Source organism: Prunus avium, chromosome 1 (assembly GCF_965620075.1).
Source record: "Prunus avium chromosome 1, drPruAviu1.hap1.1, whole genome shotgun sequence".
Taxonomy (NCBI): domain Eukaryota; kingdom Viridiplantae; phylum Streptophyta; class Magnoliopsida; order Rosales; family Rosaceae; genus Prunus; species Prunus avium.
The window spans coordinates 8,378,251-8,392,803 of NC_142284.1; the positions used below are offsets into that span (position 1 = coordinate 8,378,251).

At 36.1% G+C, this 14,553-nt stretch overlaps 3 protein-coding genes across 5 annotated transcripts; 2 read left to right on the plus strand and 1 right to left on the minus strand.

The window, feature by feature from the left end:
• Positions 1-736: 736 nt before the first annotated feature.
• LOC110760836 (protein AE7) lies at positions 737-4,897 on the plus strand. Its single transcript, XM_021963169.2, has 6 exons — positions 737-1,011; positions 1,826-1,957; positions 2,149-2,254; positions 2,352-2,451; positions 4,228-4,273; positions 4,416-4,897. The coding sequence occupies exons 2-6, from the start codon at positions 1,831-1,833 to the stop codon at positions 4,514-4,516; spliced, it is 480 nt and encodes a 159-aa protein (XP_021818861.1). The 5' UTR covers positions 737-1,011; positions 1,826-1,830; the 3' UTR covers positions 4,517-4,897.
• Positions 4,898-5,933: 1,036 nt separating this feature from the next.
• Positions 5,934-8,161, minus strand: EMB2394 (Ribosomal protein L6 family). Its single transcript, XM_021963165.2, has 3 exons — positions 7,990-8,161; positions 7,030-7,338; positions 5,934-6,394 (listed from the first exon to the last, which is right to left on the minus strand). Exons 1-3 carry the CDS (start codon positions 8,022-8,024, stop codon positions 6,058-6,060), a joined length of 681 nt encoding a protein of 226 aa, XP_021818857.1. The 5' UTR covers positions 8,025-8,161; the 3' UTR covers positions 5,934-6,057.
• Positions 8,162-8,336: 175 nt separating this feature from the next.
• Positions 8,337-12,369, plus strand: LOC110760835 (uncharacterized). 3 transcript variants are annotated; one of them, XM_021963167.2, is made up of 6 exons: positions 8,337-8,476; positions 10,181-10,282; positions 10,381-10,574; positions 11,167-11,251; positions 11,845-11,910; positions 11,996-12,369. In XM_021963167.2, exons 2-6 carry the CDS (start codon positions 10,199-10,201, stop codon positions 12,086-12,088), a joined length of 522 nt encoding a protein of 173 aa, XP_021818859.1. In that variant the 5' UTR covers positions 8,337-8,476; positions 10,181-10,198; the 3' UTR covers positions 12,089-12,369. The 3 variants fall into 3 exon arrangements, with proteins under 3 accessions (XP_021818859.1, XP_021818858.1, XP_021818860.1); XM_021963166.2 differs by having other exon boundaries at positions 8,340-8,476; positions 10,161-10,282; XM_021963168.2 differs by having other exon boundaries at positions 8,349-8,476; positions 10,169-10,282.
• The last annotated feature ends 2,184 nt before the right edge of the window (positions 12,370-14,553 follow it).

Consider the following 14,553-nt stretch of genomic DNA (forward strand, 5'->3'; position numbering starts at 1 on the left):
GCCCTTGTCCCCTTGCCATGATGAAGCTTTGTCCTCACAAAGATGCCAAAAGCTTCAGAAAATATCTCATTTACAAAGGTAATTCCTTGTTACCAAGAGTTATGGTAACAAGAAATTAAGATGACACAAAGGAGGTAAAAGCTGGCCAAATCCGGATTTCCAGAGCTGTGGTAACATGCTGGATTGGTTGGATAGGCAATACTTGTCCAATGGAGCTCAAATTTGGATATGTTGTAGTTAACATCCATTGGAACAAGTCTCATGAAGATCATGACCTCATCCGAGCACCAGAGCATGTTGATCCCAGGCCAAGAAGTTGACCTACGAAAATGAACAAAAACAGAATTTATAACTAATAATGCACTTTTAGCTCATTTTCATCACAACCAAGGTAAAATCTAAGAAAACACAAAAAAGAAGTAAAAAGCTATAAAATGTCAAGAACTAACTCAAAATAGTGGGTGAATAACATGAAAAATCATGTGTAAAAAATGAACCGAACAATGCTCTAATATATAAAGAATATTGGCTTTGAAATTAGACTAATTACTTGGGTTTATGAGAGTTGGACTAACGAAAGGATGAGATATTTTAAAAAAGATATAATAAATTAATAGAACCGGTCCCCTTCAATTTGAGTTTACTAAAATTAATTAATTTTTTTTTCCGAAGTCGCAGGAATAACCACGGGTATTTACCATCGTACATGCTCTTAATTAAGTAAATTTGTAAAGGGATCAAGGTGGGCGCCACTTCTCTCAACCCGCAGCCACCAACGGCCTTTCTCTCTCTTTATTTCGCTCCGACCTCTCTCCCTCAGTTTCTTCCTCCCGGCCTCTCTCCTCGATTCCCTCTTCTCTATTTCTTCCCCGACGTTCACGCCTCGCCTTTTCTCTCTGTCTTCCAATCTCTCTCCTCTTACAAAATCTCAGTTTTTTGTTTCTGGCAAGGGTCCTCTAGTCACTCTCCTCTCCTGCTCTCTGAAGTGTTTCGAAGAATCTACCTTTTCAGGTAATCTATCTCTTTTGTATCTACGTTCACCTTTTGAAACAGTAGATAGTTCTCGAATTTTATTTTGCAATCTTCTTATTTTGGGGTTTTTAGTACTGGTATGTAAATCCCGCAGAAGAAAGAAAGTTATGCATTCTTTTCCTCATGTTAATGCATTTTATTACTGGTATTTTCAATTGCTTTGTAGTTTCATTTTATTTTTGACTGTACAAGTATTAATCGGTGATGGTTTTCTCTATTAGTAGTTCTCAACTTTTCTTTTTAATTTTCTGGTTGAACCCTTGTTGAGTTTATTCTAGGTGTTCAATATTGTTGGTTCATCTGGTTTTCTAGTTTCATTCCATACGGTGATTTTCTCGCTCTGTGCTTCCATGTTTGATATTGGAGGCATGTCATGCTGGTGTACAGGGTTGGATTTTGAAGCTATTTCAATTGATCATTAAGTTCAGTTAGTTGAGTGACTATAAAAAATCTCATGAATATAGATTTTGTGATAGTAGTTTTGTTTGGGGATCTTATTGATTGTACTTAAATGTCTTCCCCATTGTCTCTGTTTTGCTGGGTCGTATGGCTCTTGGTTCTGTTCTAGGACAGTAAGAAAATAGCATCGTATGATGAGATACAAAATGTCATCATGACAATTTATTCTGAGTAAGATCCTGATCTTATGATAGACTAAGTGTCATCAAGCAGCTCGTATGATAGATCTATATAATTTATTCTTTGAAATTTCAGCTGTCTCATATCCATGTTTTTCACTGATTGGTTCATTTTTGTTTCTACGTTTGTTACTTTATTTATTTGTTTTCTCCAGGGAAAATGGTATCTGGGTTAATAAATGCAAATCCAGTCATCTACGAAAAGAAAGAGCGTCGGGTTCGTAGTGTCCCAAGTGCTGCTGCAGATGAATACGCTGTTGAACCCATTGACCAACAAGAAATTTTTGATATCCTTTCTGTATAGTTGCACGCATGCATGTAACTGTATATGTACATGCAGAATCTAGTTATGTTCTGATGCCTTTTATGAATGAATATTAAGCTCTTCATCGGCTTAACCTATGACTTAGGCTTGAAAGTAGTTTTGTATTTTGACTTGTATGCCTGGATGAATTTAGTCTTTCTTAACGATTCTTAAATCATATTAGAGATATAAAAGACCCGGAACACCCTTACTCTTTGGAAGAGCTCAAAGTAATTACAGAAGATGCAATTGAAGTAGATGATAGTCGTGGCTCTGTCAGGTAGAAAAAAAAATTGTATGCTCATTTTGAACAGTTTTTTTCCTAATTAATGTTTCGTTTTAAACCTTATGGAATAAATGCTAATTGTTTTCTTCAGAGTCACATTTACTCCTACTGTGGAACATTGTAGTATGGCAACAGTTATTGGTCTTTGCTTACGTGTTAAACTCTTGAGGAGCCTGCCTTCTCGTTACAAGGTATGACCTTTATCTTCTTGTGATTGACTTTGTTTTACAATATTCTTAATGTACCATTTAATATAGGTGAAACTGGGAGTGCATATTAGGACTACGTCAAATATTTTCATTTGAATTCTGACCGCACTGTGTTACTGTTCTTTAAGCTGTTGAGTTGAGAGAAAAAGGTAGCTGTCAGTTGAATTTATGAGACTTGGGGTAAAACTAGAGAGGTTTGTTTGGAGAGCCGTATTATTATGCGCTATGTGATTAGTATGGGGGGAGTAATATTCCAGATCATTTTTGGACACTTAGTGCCTGAGTTGAGATTGGTCTTTTCTTTTCCAGCACTTTCCTTTGCTTGATATTTTGTATGAATATTTTGCATTTCTTTTCTACTGTGGATTTCCAATATTTTCATCTCAAGCATGTGTTTCTCTTTATACTTTTTCTGCACTACAGCTTTGCTTTCAACAAACTGAACTGAACTATCAAAGAAAATGACATTTGGAGTAGTCTTAATCTTAAAGGGAAACACTAAAATGCATTGGCAGAAAGTTTTGCCACAAGATTATTGTATGACTTGGTAAGAAATCAACTGTTTGAACATAAGTGTAAAAGAGTTATGCACCATTTCTTAACTTGTGTGAATTAATTAGTGAGGAAGAAGCGAAAACGTTGCTCCTGATGTGCTGCTCTACAATAGTATAATATTTTGACAAACCTTTCTTGTGTTGTTATTTTGTTTATTTTCTTTTTTGATGCTTGACTGGTTAACTGACCTTTTAGGTACTATAGCGCAAATAAATAAAAATTGTAGCAAAAATATCGTAGATATAGACTCTGGATATGGTGGATTGACCTCAAGGCCAGTATAGCATCTCTAATTAATGCCTAGAAGTTGGCAGAACTGCATAGGTTCTCAAATTTTGTTGAAAGTCATTAACAATTCCATTGCATCTTGCTCTTTGAGGCTGTTTTTGTGTCCAGTTATCTTATTTACTGTTTTGATAAAATGTTAAAGACATTCTGAAGATCTTTTAAAAACATTATTCGTATAGGTGTTTTCTAGGGAAAGTGAGCCTTTAAGGGCCTTTTGGAGCTAGCTCTGTTAAAAAAGCATTAGTGTTAGAAGTGGTAATTGGTAGCTGTAATGGCTGTATCTTCTGATTTGTCCACTCTCGACATACAAGTAGGTGTGCTTTTTGTGATGTATCATGAGATTATTGAAAATGGACACCGAAGCTTACTCTGGGTATGTGCACCTCTAAGAATATATGTTATCGGACATGTAGGCATCCAAATGCACACTCAAGATATTTTTTACAACAACCACTTGATATCGAAAGTGAATTGTGACAAAAAACAAGTAGTTAACTAAGCCTCCTTCAACTTTCGTGTATTGTGAACTAGTCCATCATTTTCTCAGACTCTTACGATGCCATTCAGAGAGGATTCTTTTACAAACCTTTTGTTCCAAATATTGGAATAGCTCTATCATCTCAAGTTGTCAGTCAGTATTGTTTGCTACCTGTGATTCATGACCCTTTGTTGACTTCATGTTAGCCTTTGCTTGCTGTTTTCCGTTAGAAGGGTCATTGGCCCCCCTCTCCCAATATTTTTTTTTGTTTCTTCTCTCTGGTGCGTGTAATTGATTTTTAAATTCTTTATTATTTGTTGGTTGCATTGCTCGCTGTACTGGTTAAAGTCTCAGCCTTTCAAAAGAAAATCCAGAGATTCTGTTTTCTGGAAACATAATGCTTATTTTCTAACCTTTTTTTTTTTTCCTGTGGTTAGGTGGATATTAGGGTGGCCCCCGGATCTCATGCAACTGAAGCTGCTGGTCTCTCTCTCTCTCTCTCTCTCTCTCTCTCTGTGTCTCGTACACTAACGTTGTGGATGTTTTGAAGCATTGGTATTCTTAGTAAAAAAATTCATAAATTTTAGTATAACATTCATGCTTTTAATTTCTACTGTGTGTGCAGTTAATAAGCAACTGAACGATAAAGAACGGGTGGCAGCGGCATTGGAAAACCCAGGCCTTCTGGATATGGTTGATGAATGCCTTTCTCCTTCATATGAGTGAATGAGTTGCGTCACTCGTGTATATGATGGAGTTAGGTTTGTAATCTCGATGAGCAATATCTGGAATGACCGGCTGGTCCAGTCATCAGTATACTATCTTTCTCCCATGTGATTCATACATCTTGTGGCCGCTTGTGTTTTTATAATTTGAGTGGCCAGTTAAATGGGATTATATGGATTAAAAGAAATTTTGTCCATTGTTTAGATTTGAGCATTGTTTTCCTGTCCAATGAAGTTTGTGCTGTATTACCACATCATAGCATTAGTTTTTGTGAATTTTACTTTCTTTGCTTTTACCTTTATGCATATTGACAGTTGAGGACATTATTTTACTCACCAGGTGACCTATTGCTATAGCCAAAACCATTTCATTTGTTTGGTATATGTTTTACACTGCAATCATGATGTGTTTGGTGCACAAGGACTGCACACTTACCAGCTGATTAACTTAATATTTGGAAGTAAGGTTTTAAACCCCTGTATAAGCAAAAACACAGAAAATTGTTGTGTTTTGTTATTAGCTACTGAACATCCCTGTGTGTTCGGTGACCAGTTGTTGATCAATAGAGCATTCAATATAGACCAATAGTTTAACACAAATTTTCACTTTCGTCCTCATAGTTTCATTCTGTTTTTACCGTTCGTCTATTCCGTTGTATGAGTCAATTGCTTCCAGTTGTAGAAAATATAAGTTTATGATGCCCTCATGATGTTACAGCTCAGTTTTGATTAGTAAGGACTATGTTTCAACACCCAAAACTCCCACACTGTTGTACTGTGATTGTTTGCTGTCCGATCTAAATTATGTTAGTTTGAATCGAGAAATCTTCATTATCCGCTTTACTTTCATTTCACTTATATTGACTGTTTATTTTACTTCATATTTGTTCTGGCTTGCTTTGGTTTTTACTATTTGTACTAGGGAAATATTGAAGTCCTCATTTTGCTTGAGGCATGGAAAAGAACTTATATTTTTGTTCAGTTCCCCACTCAATTCACGGTTGTTTGATTCAGTTTTTGGCGCTCAATTTAATAGTTACACTCTCATTCTGTTGGCGCTCAATTTAATTATTCTGTTGAGGTTTGATTCAGCTTGCAATCACATAAATCTCAATAGCCAATCTCTAAATGACCGGCAGATTTCGGGTAACAGTATCAAACTTTGTAATTGGCTTTAAAAAATGGGTTTCTCAGATAACGAATAATTAAACTTCAATTTAATGGTGTCGGTTGTGTTTTTCTAAGCGAGTTGGTTTGTCATTATTTACTTCATTTCCTCATGTTGTCTTCATTCAAATTCACCATGGCAGTTTCTTTTGTGATTCATTTGAATTTGGGTGCGCGAGTATCCTTCTTGTTCCAGTCTGCCTAGCTTTTATTTGCTACTAGAGAACTGGAATGGATCCAAGTAAACAGAATACTGGAAAAATTAAACACAAACTAACGATAAATTGCTTACAGTATGTCAGTACATTCGAGAATTCTGACGCATATTTGACAAGCACAAATGTGAGAATACAAAAATGAAACAATGTAAGGGTATTACTTCTTCTTTCCTGCTTTTCCCTCCTTTCTTCTTATAATTTCATCCGCATATTTCACACCCTTGCCTTTGTATGGTTCTGGGGGTCTCCATTTCCTGATTGAAGCAGCAAACTGGCCGATAGCGCTCTTGTCATATCCACTGACAATGACTCTGGTATTCTCTTCCACCTTCACCTGTATGCCATCAGGAATATCCATCCTAACTGGATGGGAAAACCCAAGACTTAATACCAAGATCCTCCCTTCTAGGGTTGCTCGATAACCGACGCCAACTAGTTGCAGCCTCTTCTCAAATCCTTTTGACACTCCCACCACCATATTGTCCGTCAGTGTCCTAAGAAAAAGTATTCAAATAGGAACATAAGGGCCAGTTGAAAGAGGGCTCAATAGCTTTTCGTAAATCTCAACCACCATGGTGTCTGTAACTATCCTAAGGGTCAGCCGGATTCTGTAAATCTCAAGTGAGACTTGTACATGTTCCTCTTACATGGCCAAACCACCAGCATTCATGTTGTACAGTAAATAAAAAATAAAGAATATTTTGGGAATAAAAGCATCATAACAACATGGCACATGAGAGAGAGAGAGACAGAGAGAGGTTTCTTGATCATACTAATGCCTGCTTTAGATGCAAATTCAATGAAAAATTTCTCTGCTATTTTTTTCTTTGTTTTTTCACAGAAAAGAAAGAAAGCAATATAACCACTCGCCCCTTGGTCAAGTACTCATTCTACCTATGGCATGTGAAAACAGACATCCAATCACAATACAGAATATCATAATAACCATTAACCGCAAACCCTTTTCAATTCCCAATCTCGTTATACTTATTCTTCTATAAGACCCATTATCATGATACTTGGAGCTCTAAGACATCACCAGAAAACATAATTGAAAGAACAAACCATGAAGAATAAAGAAGACTGATTTTTGTTCAAAGTGTATGGCTGAAAGATGGAAGAAACTTACCTGAAAAGCCCATGCATTTGATTGGCCCTTCTAGTCTCTAATGCCTTTCTGACCCTTAAAATCCCAGAATCCTCCTTTTGAACCAGCACTTCTCGTGGGTAAGTCATCGAAAGTTGCCCCAATGGTCCCTTTACTTCCAAAGCCTGACCTTCCAATTTGATTGACACATTGGATGGCACTTCAATAGGTTGCTTTCCAATTCGGGATTCCTTACATTCTATAGTCTTTTTCAAAAACCCAACCTGAGTTACAGAAACACTACAAACAGAGAATCCATTTCTCTCGCCCAAAAAGGCAGACCGCAAATTGCTGAAACATGATAGGAAAAGAGCTCTTCACTAAATCAGAAATATTCCAATCTAATTGGTGAATTTACCATTAAATCAGAAAATGCTGAAAGTCAGGCAAACAAATTCCAATACTAGCTACTGAAAGTAATGAAAACTTACAAAATATAAGAACACAATCTAAACACTCATTTCTCTAACTCTGTATTTGCATTGCATATTTGTTTCTTATCTTTTCGTCAATTTTCCTTTCTTTTTCTCAACTTGTGTGTTTCTTTATTAATATGCATTTACATATGACTCATGAGGATAAGGTTTTAGCTGGCTATGTCCCTCTAGCCCGTAAATGTGTGTTTTTTTGCTAAAAAAAGAATTATACTTAATAAACAAAATTAACTGGAAATGGTTTAGCCAACCCTAAAACCAAATCCTGCTATGCCCCCTTACACAAAACCCATCATTATGCCATTACAAGCTGCTTGAAAAAGGCTTCAAATGGTAAAAAAAGATTCTAACTTTGCAAATTATTACCACGCATTGTAACCCATATGCCATAACAAGAAAAGGGTTCAATGCCATAAGGCCCAAAAAGAGAAGAACTGAAACAATGCTTGAATTATTGAAGAGAAAAGTACAAGCAAACATGAAATTCCCAGTAGGGTTTGAAACTGACCTGGTTTGCAAAGATGAGGTAATTGAGGAAGCCATTCTTAAGAGCTTGATAGCATCAGCCTGAGAGAGAGAGTGAAAGAGAGAGATAGGGATAGAACCTGAGAGCAGAGAGGAGCTACTAACTGTGCAGCGTCAGAATGAGGAGAGGAGGGGTTAAAGATTAGACGATTATGTGGTACAGTGGATACACCGGTGCAGTCACTTTGTCAACGGCTGGAATTCAATGTTTCAATCCTATGGCTGAAAATGAATGAATCGGTAACTGGTTCAATTCTCCTGTGGCCATTTTCTCTTTGCCCTCCATATTCCCTCCTTATTCTTCTGACAGCTGTCCTCTCACTAAATAAAATTAAAAAAAACAAGAACCCGCAGTCTCCAACAGCCGACCATCACAACTACTCTACGGTCTCCACCCTTGCTCTGGTAGTCTTCCTCCAATATCAGCTTAACTTCTTATCAATTGTCCCATCCCTCTCAGCCGAACCCAGGTAGTTCTCTCTACTGGACCATCGTGGGTTCCATTTTTTGCAGATTGATATGTTGGTTTTTTATTTAAAAAAATTCTGTATTTTGATGGCTTGACTTGTTCGAAAACATACTTCTTTGTTGTTTGGGATATTCGACTATATGTTGGGGAATTTTTTTGCTCTTTTTATGTGGGTTTCTACCAATTTTTATGGCTTGAATCACTCTGGGTTGAATTTTGAGTTTTTTGTTTATGTCAATTCAATTAGTGCTTTATTTATTTATTTATTTAACTTTTCTGAGTTTTTTAATCTTGAATCTGAATTTGTATGTTTGGTTTTCAATGTTCCTGTAATCTTGAATGTGGGTTTCAATTCTTGAATCTGGATATTTGCCATCATCTATTGTGATTTTTGAGTCCTCTCATGGTCTGCTTTTTCTTAAATTTAATTGGGATATCCTGTGAAAAATTCCTCAAGTACAAGAGAAAATAGTTGGGAGTAGTGAAATGTTCATATTTCTCTTTAAAAAAAATTTGGTTCATTTGTAACTTTGAATGATTGAAAAAGGGACAAATTATATAATCTTGATTTTCTTAAGTCTGTTTAGCATATAGGTTGAAGTTTTAGATATTACCTGAGCATGAAGTAAATTGCAATGTAGTAAATGTGAAGGCATCAGTATCCTGTATAATTGTATGAATAATCAGAAAAAATTAATTTTCTAATTGTACTGTTTGGTATATCACGGTGGATAAGAATTAAGTAAGCTAGATGACAAATGTGAATTAGCTTGGTTCATTTACCAAACCTACATCAAAACACTACGAAAGTCAATATATGTACAAACTCCTAGCACATTGCTTTCTAATTTTCGGCAAGTCTTTTCAACTCTCAGTTATACACGAATGAAAAGATGGTGAATATAGGGGGCCTCATGCTAAAGTGTATGTCTTCCTCAAGTGCGCTTGATATTAAATATTGCTTGGACCATGTGGTGACCTTATTGATTAATGTATGTTCTTTGTGATATTAGTTGTGATTGTAGTTTTCTTTCTGAAGAATATATTGTTGGGTTCTTTAGTAGGTTAGAGGAAGAAGGAAGATGGAATTGCTTAATTTTGCTTCCCCTGTTGTATTCCATTAGTTTTATTACATATTAAATTGGGTTTTTTGTTTTGAATTTGGAAAAACAGATCTGTTCATGTTTTATATGTACCCATGTCATTTTAATTACACCTTTCTATTTAATACATATTATATAGATACATACATATATTTGCATATATACGTCAAAGTAGAACCAAATTGGGTTTGGAGTTGAAATTGTTGATTTTTGAAAAATATTTAAGTTTCTCTTTGCCAATTGTGGTTCTTTCTGTTAATAGTTGTTTTGATTGATTTATGATGAAGATGATTATTTAATTTTGGTAATTAGGTTAGTTGTGCTGAGGATTTTTGAGAAATTGGGAATTTCCGTGTACTTGCAGCTCTGGTGATTTTTATTGTGTTTCTTCTGATGACATGGAGCTCTTATTTGCTTTGTTTCCATTTTTATTGGGTTTCTGGGGTGAGTCCTGGGCCCTACTTTCAAAATGGATTACATATTAACCTGCTCACTCAACCTGTTAAGGGTCAAATTCGTCCATTACATAACTTTATCTGCTTTCCTCTTCTTCTTCTTAATTAGGATTCTCAATTTTGATAGGGTTACAGTCTTACTTACAGAGAGTAGATTAGAGAGCAATGGCAAATCAAGGTGCAAAGAAGCGTAAAGAAGAGAACGCCCGGCACATGGCGAATCTTCGTCGCCTGATTGTGGCCTGTAATGTATGATTGATACTCCGTCGCTGGGTGTATTTGGTAATTATAATTTCTATTTCAAAACCCATTGAGCATAGTGATGTTGATGTTATGACTTGATGTAGGTTATTTATGTGTTGCTAAGGATGCTCATTTTCCATTCTACTTTCACCTGGAAAAATTGGATTGCTTTGCTTCTGACATCCCTGGCTTATTACATCCCCTATAAACAACTTGCCCAGATGGCAACTCCTTCTTATGGCGATGATGGGGAACTTCTAGATGGTGGCTTTGATATGACCACTGGTGGAGTGTGTGGGTATGTCTTTATTTTCAGTGATATTTCTTATTATTTGCAGGACCTTCATTTCTTGTTCATTTCCTTTCAGACAATGCTTTAGATAGGATAATACCAAGGGTTTGAATTTTGGACGCTTATCGAATTATAGGCATACCCTTGTAACTATTTTTGACCCTTGTGTTATGTGCTCTCTTGGGGTCCTTAATTAAGTATGGTACTCAATTATGTAATTTATGTTCATTTGAAGTACTAAAAATGAAAAATCTCTTTATATCCATTGTTAAGAGCTGTTAGACTTTATTTAGAAGTTATAGGATTTGCAGTGTGGCAACAGTTGGAGTACAGTGTGTTTCTCTTCTTTCGAAACACAGAGACAAATGAATAAGTTAAACCATACAATTCTATATTTCAACAACTGTGACTCTGTTCTATGCTACTTTATTGACTCTAGTATCCCTGGCACTTTTAAATGCTGTAAGAACGTAGCATGTATTCTTGTGGTATTAATACAAACACACACGCATGCAAGTGCACATAAGCATGCTTGCCTATGCACAAACATATTTGGTTTATGATAAAATCTTGGCTTTTGGTTGGTCATGTCTTGCAGGTATATGCATGATGTAATTTACATCACAAGCTTTGTGCAAGTCATGTCCATAATCTCTGGAAAATTTTGGTACACATATCTGCTGGTAAGATGTGATTAACGTTTTTACTTGTCATGCATTCATACATGCCTGCAATAGAACCTTGCTTGTATATTTTCCAAATAGGTGGGCATTCATCACCCATGAAGGGAGGCTACCCCCAGGTGAACTAGAATCTTCTTGGTAAAAGGGCCATGAATAAGAGTAGTCGCTATATTAGCTTTGACTCAGAAGGAAAAATTGCTCTGGTTTAATTGGACTTATCTCCCATGCGGCACTGTCACTTGGTCCTTGAGGGGTTAAAATGACCCTTCTAACCTGGGCCTTTTTACTGTATTTTTATCATTTGTCGGTAGGGGCAGTAGGCTGTTGTATGAGTAACACAAAAGTTTGTCGTTGGCAACTGTATTGTTATAGGAAATTCATCTGATGGGTTTAGAAGGTGTCACTAGAAGATTCTCATAATTTGACTACTCGACATATGTATAATAACATTTAAGGATTAGAGATACCAGACAAATATGGCTATAAGATAAGGTCTTTTTTTTCTGTTTTTTTTTCCTTAGAAAATTTTCAGAATAACTTCTGTAAGAGGGACAGAAATAGGTGGTTTTACACTTTCTTTTGTTGGTTTCCAGATCCCAGGTTTTGGAGTATACAAATCATGGGGTTTCATTAAAGGATTTATGTCCCAAGGCTCAGAGGTACTCTCTCTTGCTTGTGTATTTGCATGACACAATATTATATTTGAAATTGTGTGTAATTTGGTATCATTTATGTGTGAATTAGGGAGGTGTCGAGGATGAAAAGACTCGGAAGAAGAGGGAAAAGATGGAGAAGAAAGCTTCAAGAGGCCAGTTTGTCAAGACAAGAACTAGATAATCTACTTTCAGAATGAGTCACCAGCTATTGCTCTAAACCAGTTTCTTTTTGCTGAGTTGTAGTACCTTGGCTGAGTACATGAACTGTATAATTCTGACTTGGATAGCCAAGATATGTGTCTTGGATGCCCATGCTCTGCTTGTTTCTTACTCTAGGCATTCGAAATCGGATTTGTTTTAGCCAATGGATAGAGATGCAGCTTCACATTTGGGCAAGACTGCTACAAATCTATAGGTGAAGAATGGGTTCTAATTGTAACTCCTGATCTTTTCGTTTTTCAATACTTCTTACTAATGAAACTTACGATTACTGGACATAAATGAAAGAGTTCTCGAAGATCGATTGATATAAATTTAAAATTTGTACGATACACACGAATACATCATAGAAAGAGAATACATGCCCTATAAATAATTCATCCTCTGGTTTGCAGGTCGAGGCTGAAGGCCAAAAAATAAATTATTGGCATTTGGACAGGAGATATGGTAGAGCTATGCATTCGAAAAAGAAGATATACGTAGAAAAATGTTCCAAGCTTTCAGAGTCCATGTTATAATTTATACCCATGATCTGAAGCATTTCATATGTTCGTAGGTTATCACAAAATAAGATTCGAAACAACAATGGATTGAGGAGGATAAAAGCTTCAAATTTTGTTGTAACCCAAGAGAACAGTGAATTTTTGACCTAATGCAAAACGACTGAAAAAATTACAAATGATACAAGCGATATTGGGTGAAGAATGACGGAGGCGATATTGGGGGAAAATTTGAACGCATAACTTCCGGTGCAATAGTAGACTATTCCAAAAGATTAACTTATTGATTATGTTACAACTTCGAAAATAATATAAGACTTAGAACCGTCAACGCATAAGGAATTATAAGAAGAAACCAAGGGACAAATAAAACTCAAACAACAAGACCCTTAATACAGAAGTGCATATTCTCCATCCCTTGGTTTCTGAGGAAAAATAAATGAACGAATTAGTACATAAGTGAAAGCAGCCACCAGTGCTAGCAAGATAAACAAGCTAATAATCTCTAGTGCATCTTTCAGCGTAGAAAATCCTTCTCGAGGATTTTCTTGAATGTTAATCACGTCGTATATTGGATATCTCAGTATTTGGAAAGCCGGGTCGAAGAAGTCCTCAACCCCATGAATAATCAGTCGTCCATCATTGTAAAGTTCCCATTCAGTGACTTTTACTAGGTTAAGAGAAGCATATCCTCCGGTGCCGGGTGAGGAAGTAACAACGAGAGGATGACCAGGCAGAAGAGTGTCAACCATGGAACCATGATGAAAAGTTGCCTCCATGGTATCTTTGTCGATCTTGAATGGCACAACATGGTACTTGAGAAGTGTCAATGGAGGCCGAGGATACTTGGAGTTCAAGAAAGCTTGGTCTTGAGGGCAAAAGAGGGTAAGAGTGGTGTTGTGGTTTATGAAATGGGTTGGCATCAAAGCCTCAAGAACGGCTTCTAGGGTTAGTGACATGGCATGATACCCTTTGTCAGAGAGCACGCTTGATACCAAATCAACGCTGATTCCTCCTGATGGTTTGGGTTGGTTTGGTTGTTCGTAGGGTCGGGCAGCTCGAATGGTTATGAAGAGAGTTGAAGAGAGAAGTAGAAGAAGATAACAGAATGCAATGTTGGAAGCCATTGGTAGCTGTTTGCGTGCAACACAATAGTTAAGTGTTGTGAGGGATTTGTTGGTAAAACAAAACCTGACGAGGGTGAAGCATATATATATGTACATACTAATAAGGCGGTCTTCCAAATTCTATCCTGGTTTAATCAAAATCGTAAAAGGATTTCATTTTCTTTCGGAAAACGAAATACATTCGTTTATCAAAATATTATTAGAAGTCCTAAACGACATACAATTCTACAACCTAATTTTGGTACTTGTCCTTGTTCTATTAATTATTATTTATTTTCCAAAAGAAACCTAAATTTACAACCTAATCTCCCAGACAACTTTAGTGGTTTGGAGCAATTGCTCCATTGGATAAGGTCCTGGGTTCAATTCAAGTCTTAGTATCCCTATAGTGCGTGTGAGTTTAGTATACTATTGCCCCTGTCAATATGAAAGATTCGATAAAAACAATATAAAAAAATGTCCAAGTTTAAACACATTATGTTGAATCATTAATATATATATAATTTTTTAATTTTAATCAATTTGGAGGGTTTTAAAATTTGTGGCATCTCCCCATATTGGAAAAAAAAAATTAAAAAGAAAAAACTACTACACAACGTACGTTGGTTTCGTAGAAGGTTCATATTGATATTGAGATAAACACATATGTAAATTAATATTTGTCTGAAAAGAAAAAGGAATAGAAATCTCTATGGGATTGGGATTGGGATTAGGATAGCAATCAGTATATATATATAGCCTCACCCTTCACGTTTCGTTTCACACACTCAGATCCTACAGACGCAAGCAATTATATATAG

Excerpts from the sequence above, each read along its gene's own strand:
- LOC110760836 (XM_021963169.2), top strand. The coding sequence starts at position 1,831 with ATGGTATCTGGGTTAATAAATGCAAATCCAGTCATCTACGAAAAGAAA. Across the intron at positions 2,452-4,227 it reads GCCTGCCTTCTCGTTACAAG|GTGGATATTAGGGTGGCCCC; the intron begins GTATGACCTTTA and ends TCCTGTGGTTAG. Across the intron at positions 4,274-4,415 it reads TCATGCAACTGAAGCTGCTG|TTAATAAGCAACTGAACGAT; the intron begins GTCTCTCTCTCT and ends CTGTGTGTGCAG.
- EMB2394 (XM_021963165.2), bottom strand. The coding sequence starts at position 8,024 with ATGGCTTCCTCAATTACCTCATCTTTGCAAACCAG. Across the intron at positions 7,339-7,989 it reads ACCTCATCTTTGCAAACCAG|CAATTTGCGGTCTGCCTTTT; the intron begins GTCAGTTTCAAA and ends ATCATGTTTCAG. Across the intron at positions 6,395-7,029 it reads CAAATGCATGGGCTTTTCAG|GACACTGACGGACAATATGG; the intron begins GTAAGTTTCTTC and ends ACTTTTTCTTAG.
- LOC110760835 (XM_021963167.2), top strand. The coding sequence starts at position 10,199 with ATGGCAAATCAAGGTGCAAAGAAGCGTAAAGAAGAGAACGCCCGGCAC. Across the intron at positions 10,283-10,380 it reads GCCTGATTGTGGCCTGTAAT|GTTATTTATGTGTTGCTAAG; the intron begins GTATGATTGATA and ends GACTTGATGTAG. Across the intron at positions 10,575-11,166 it reads ACCACTGGTGGAGTGTGTGG|GTATATGCATGATGTAATTT; the intron begins GTATGTCTTTAT and ends CATGTCTTGCAG.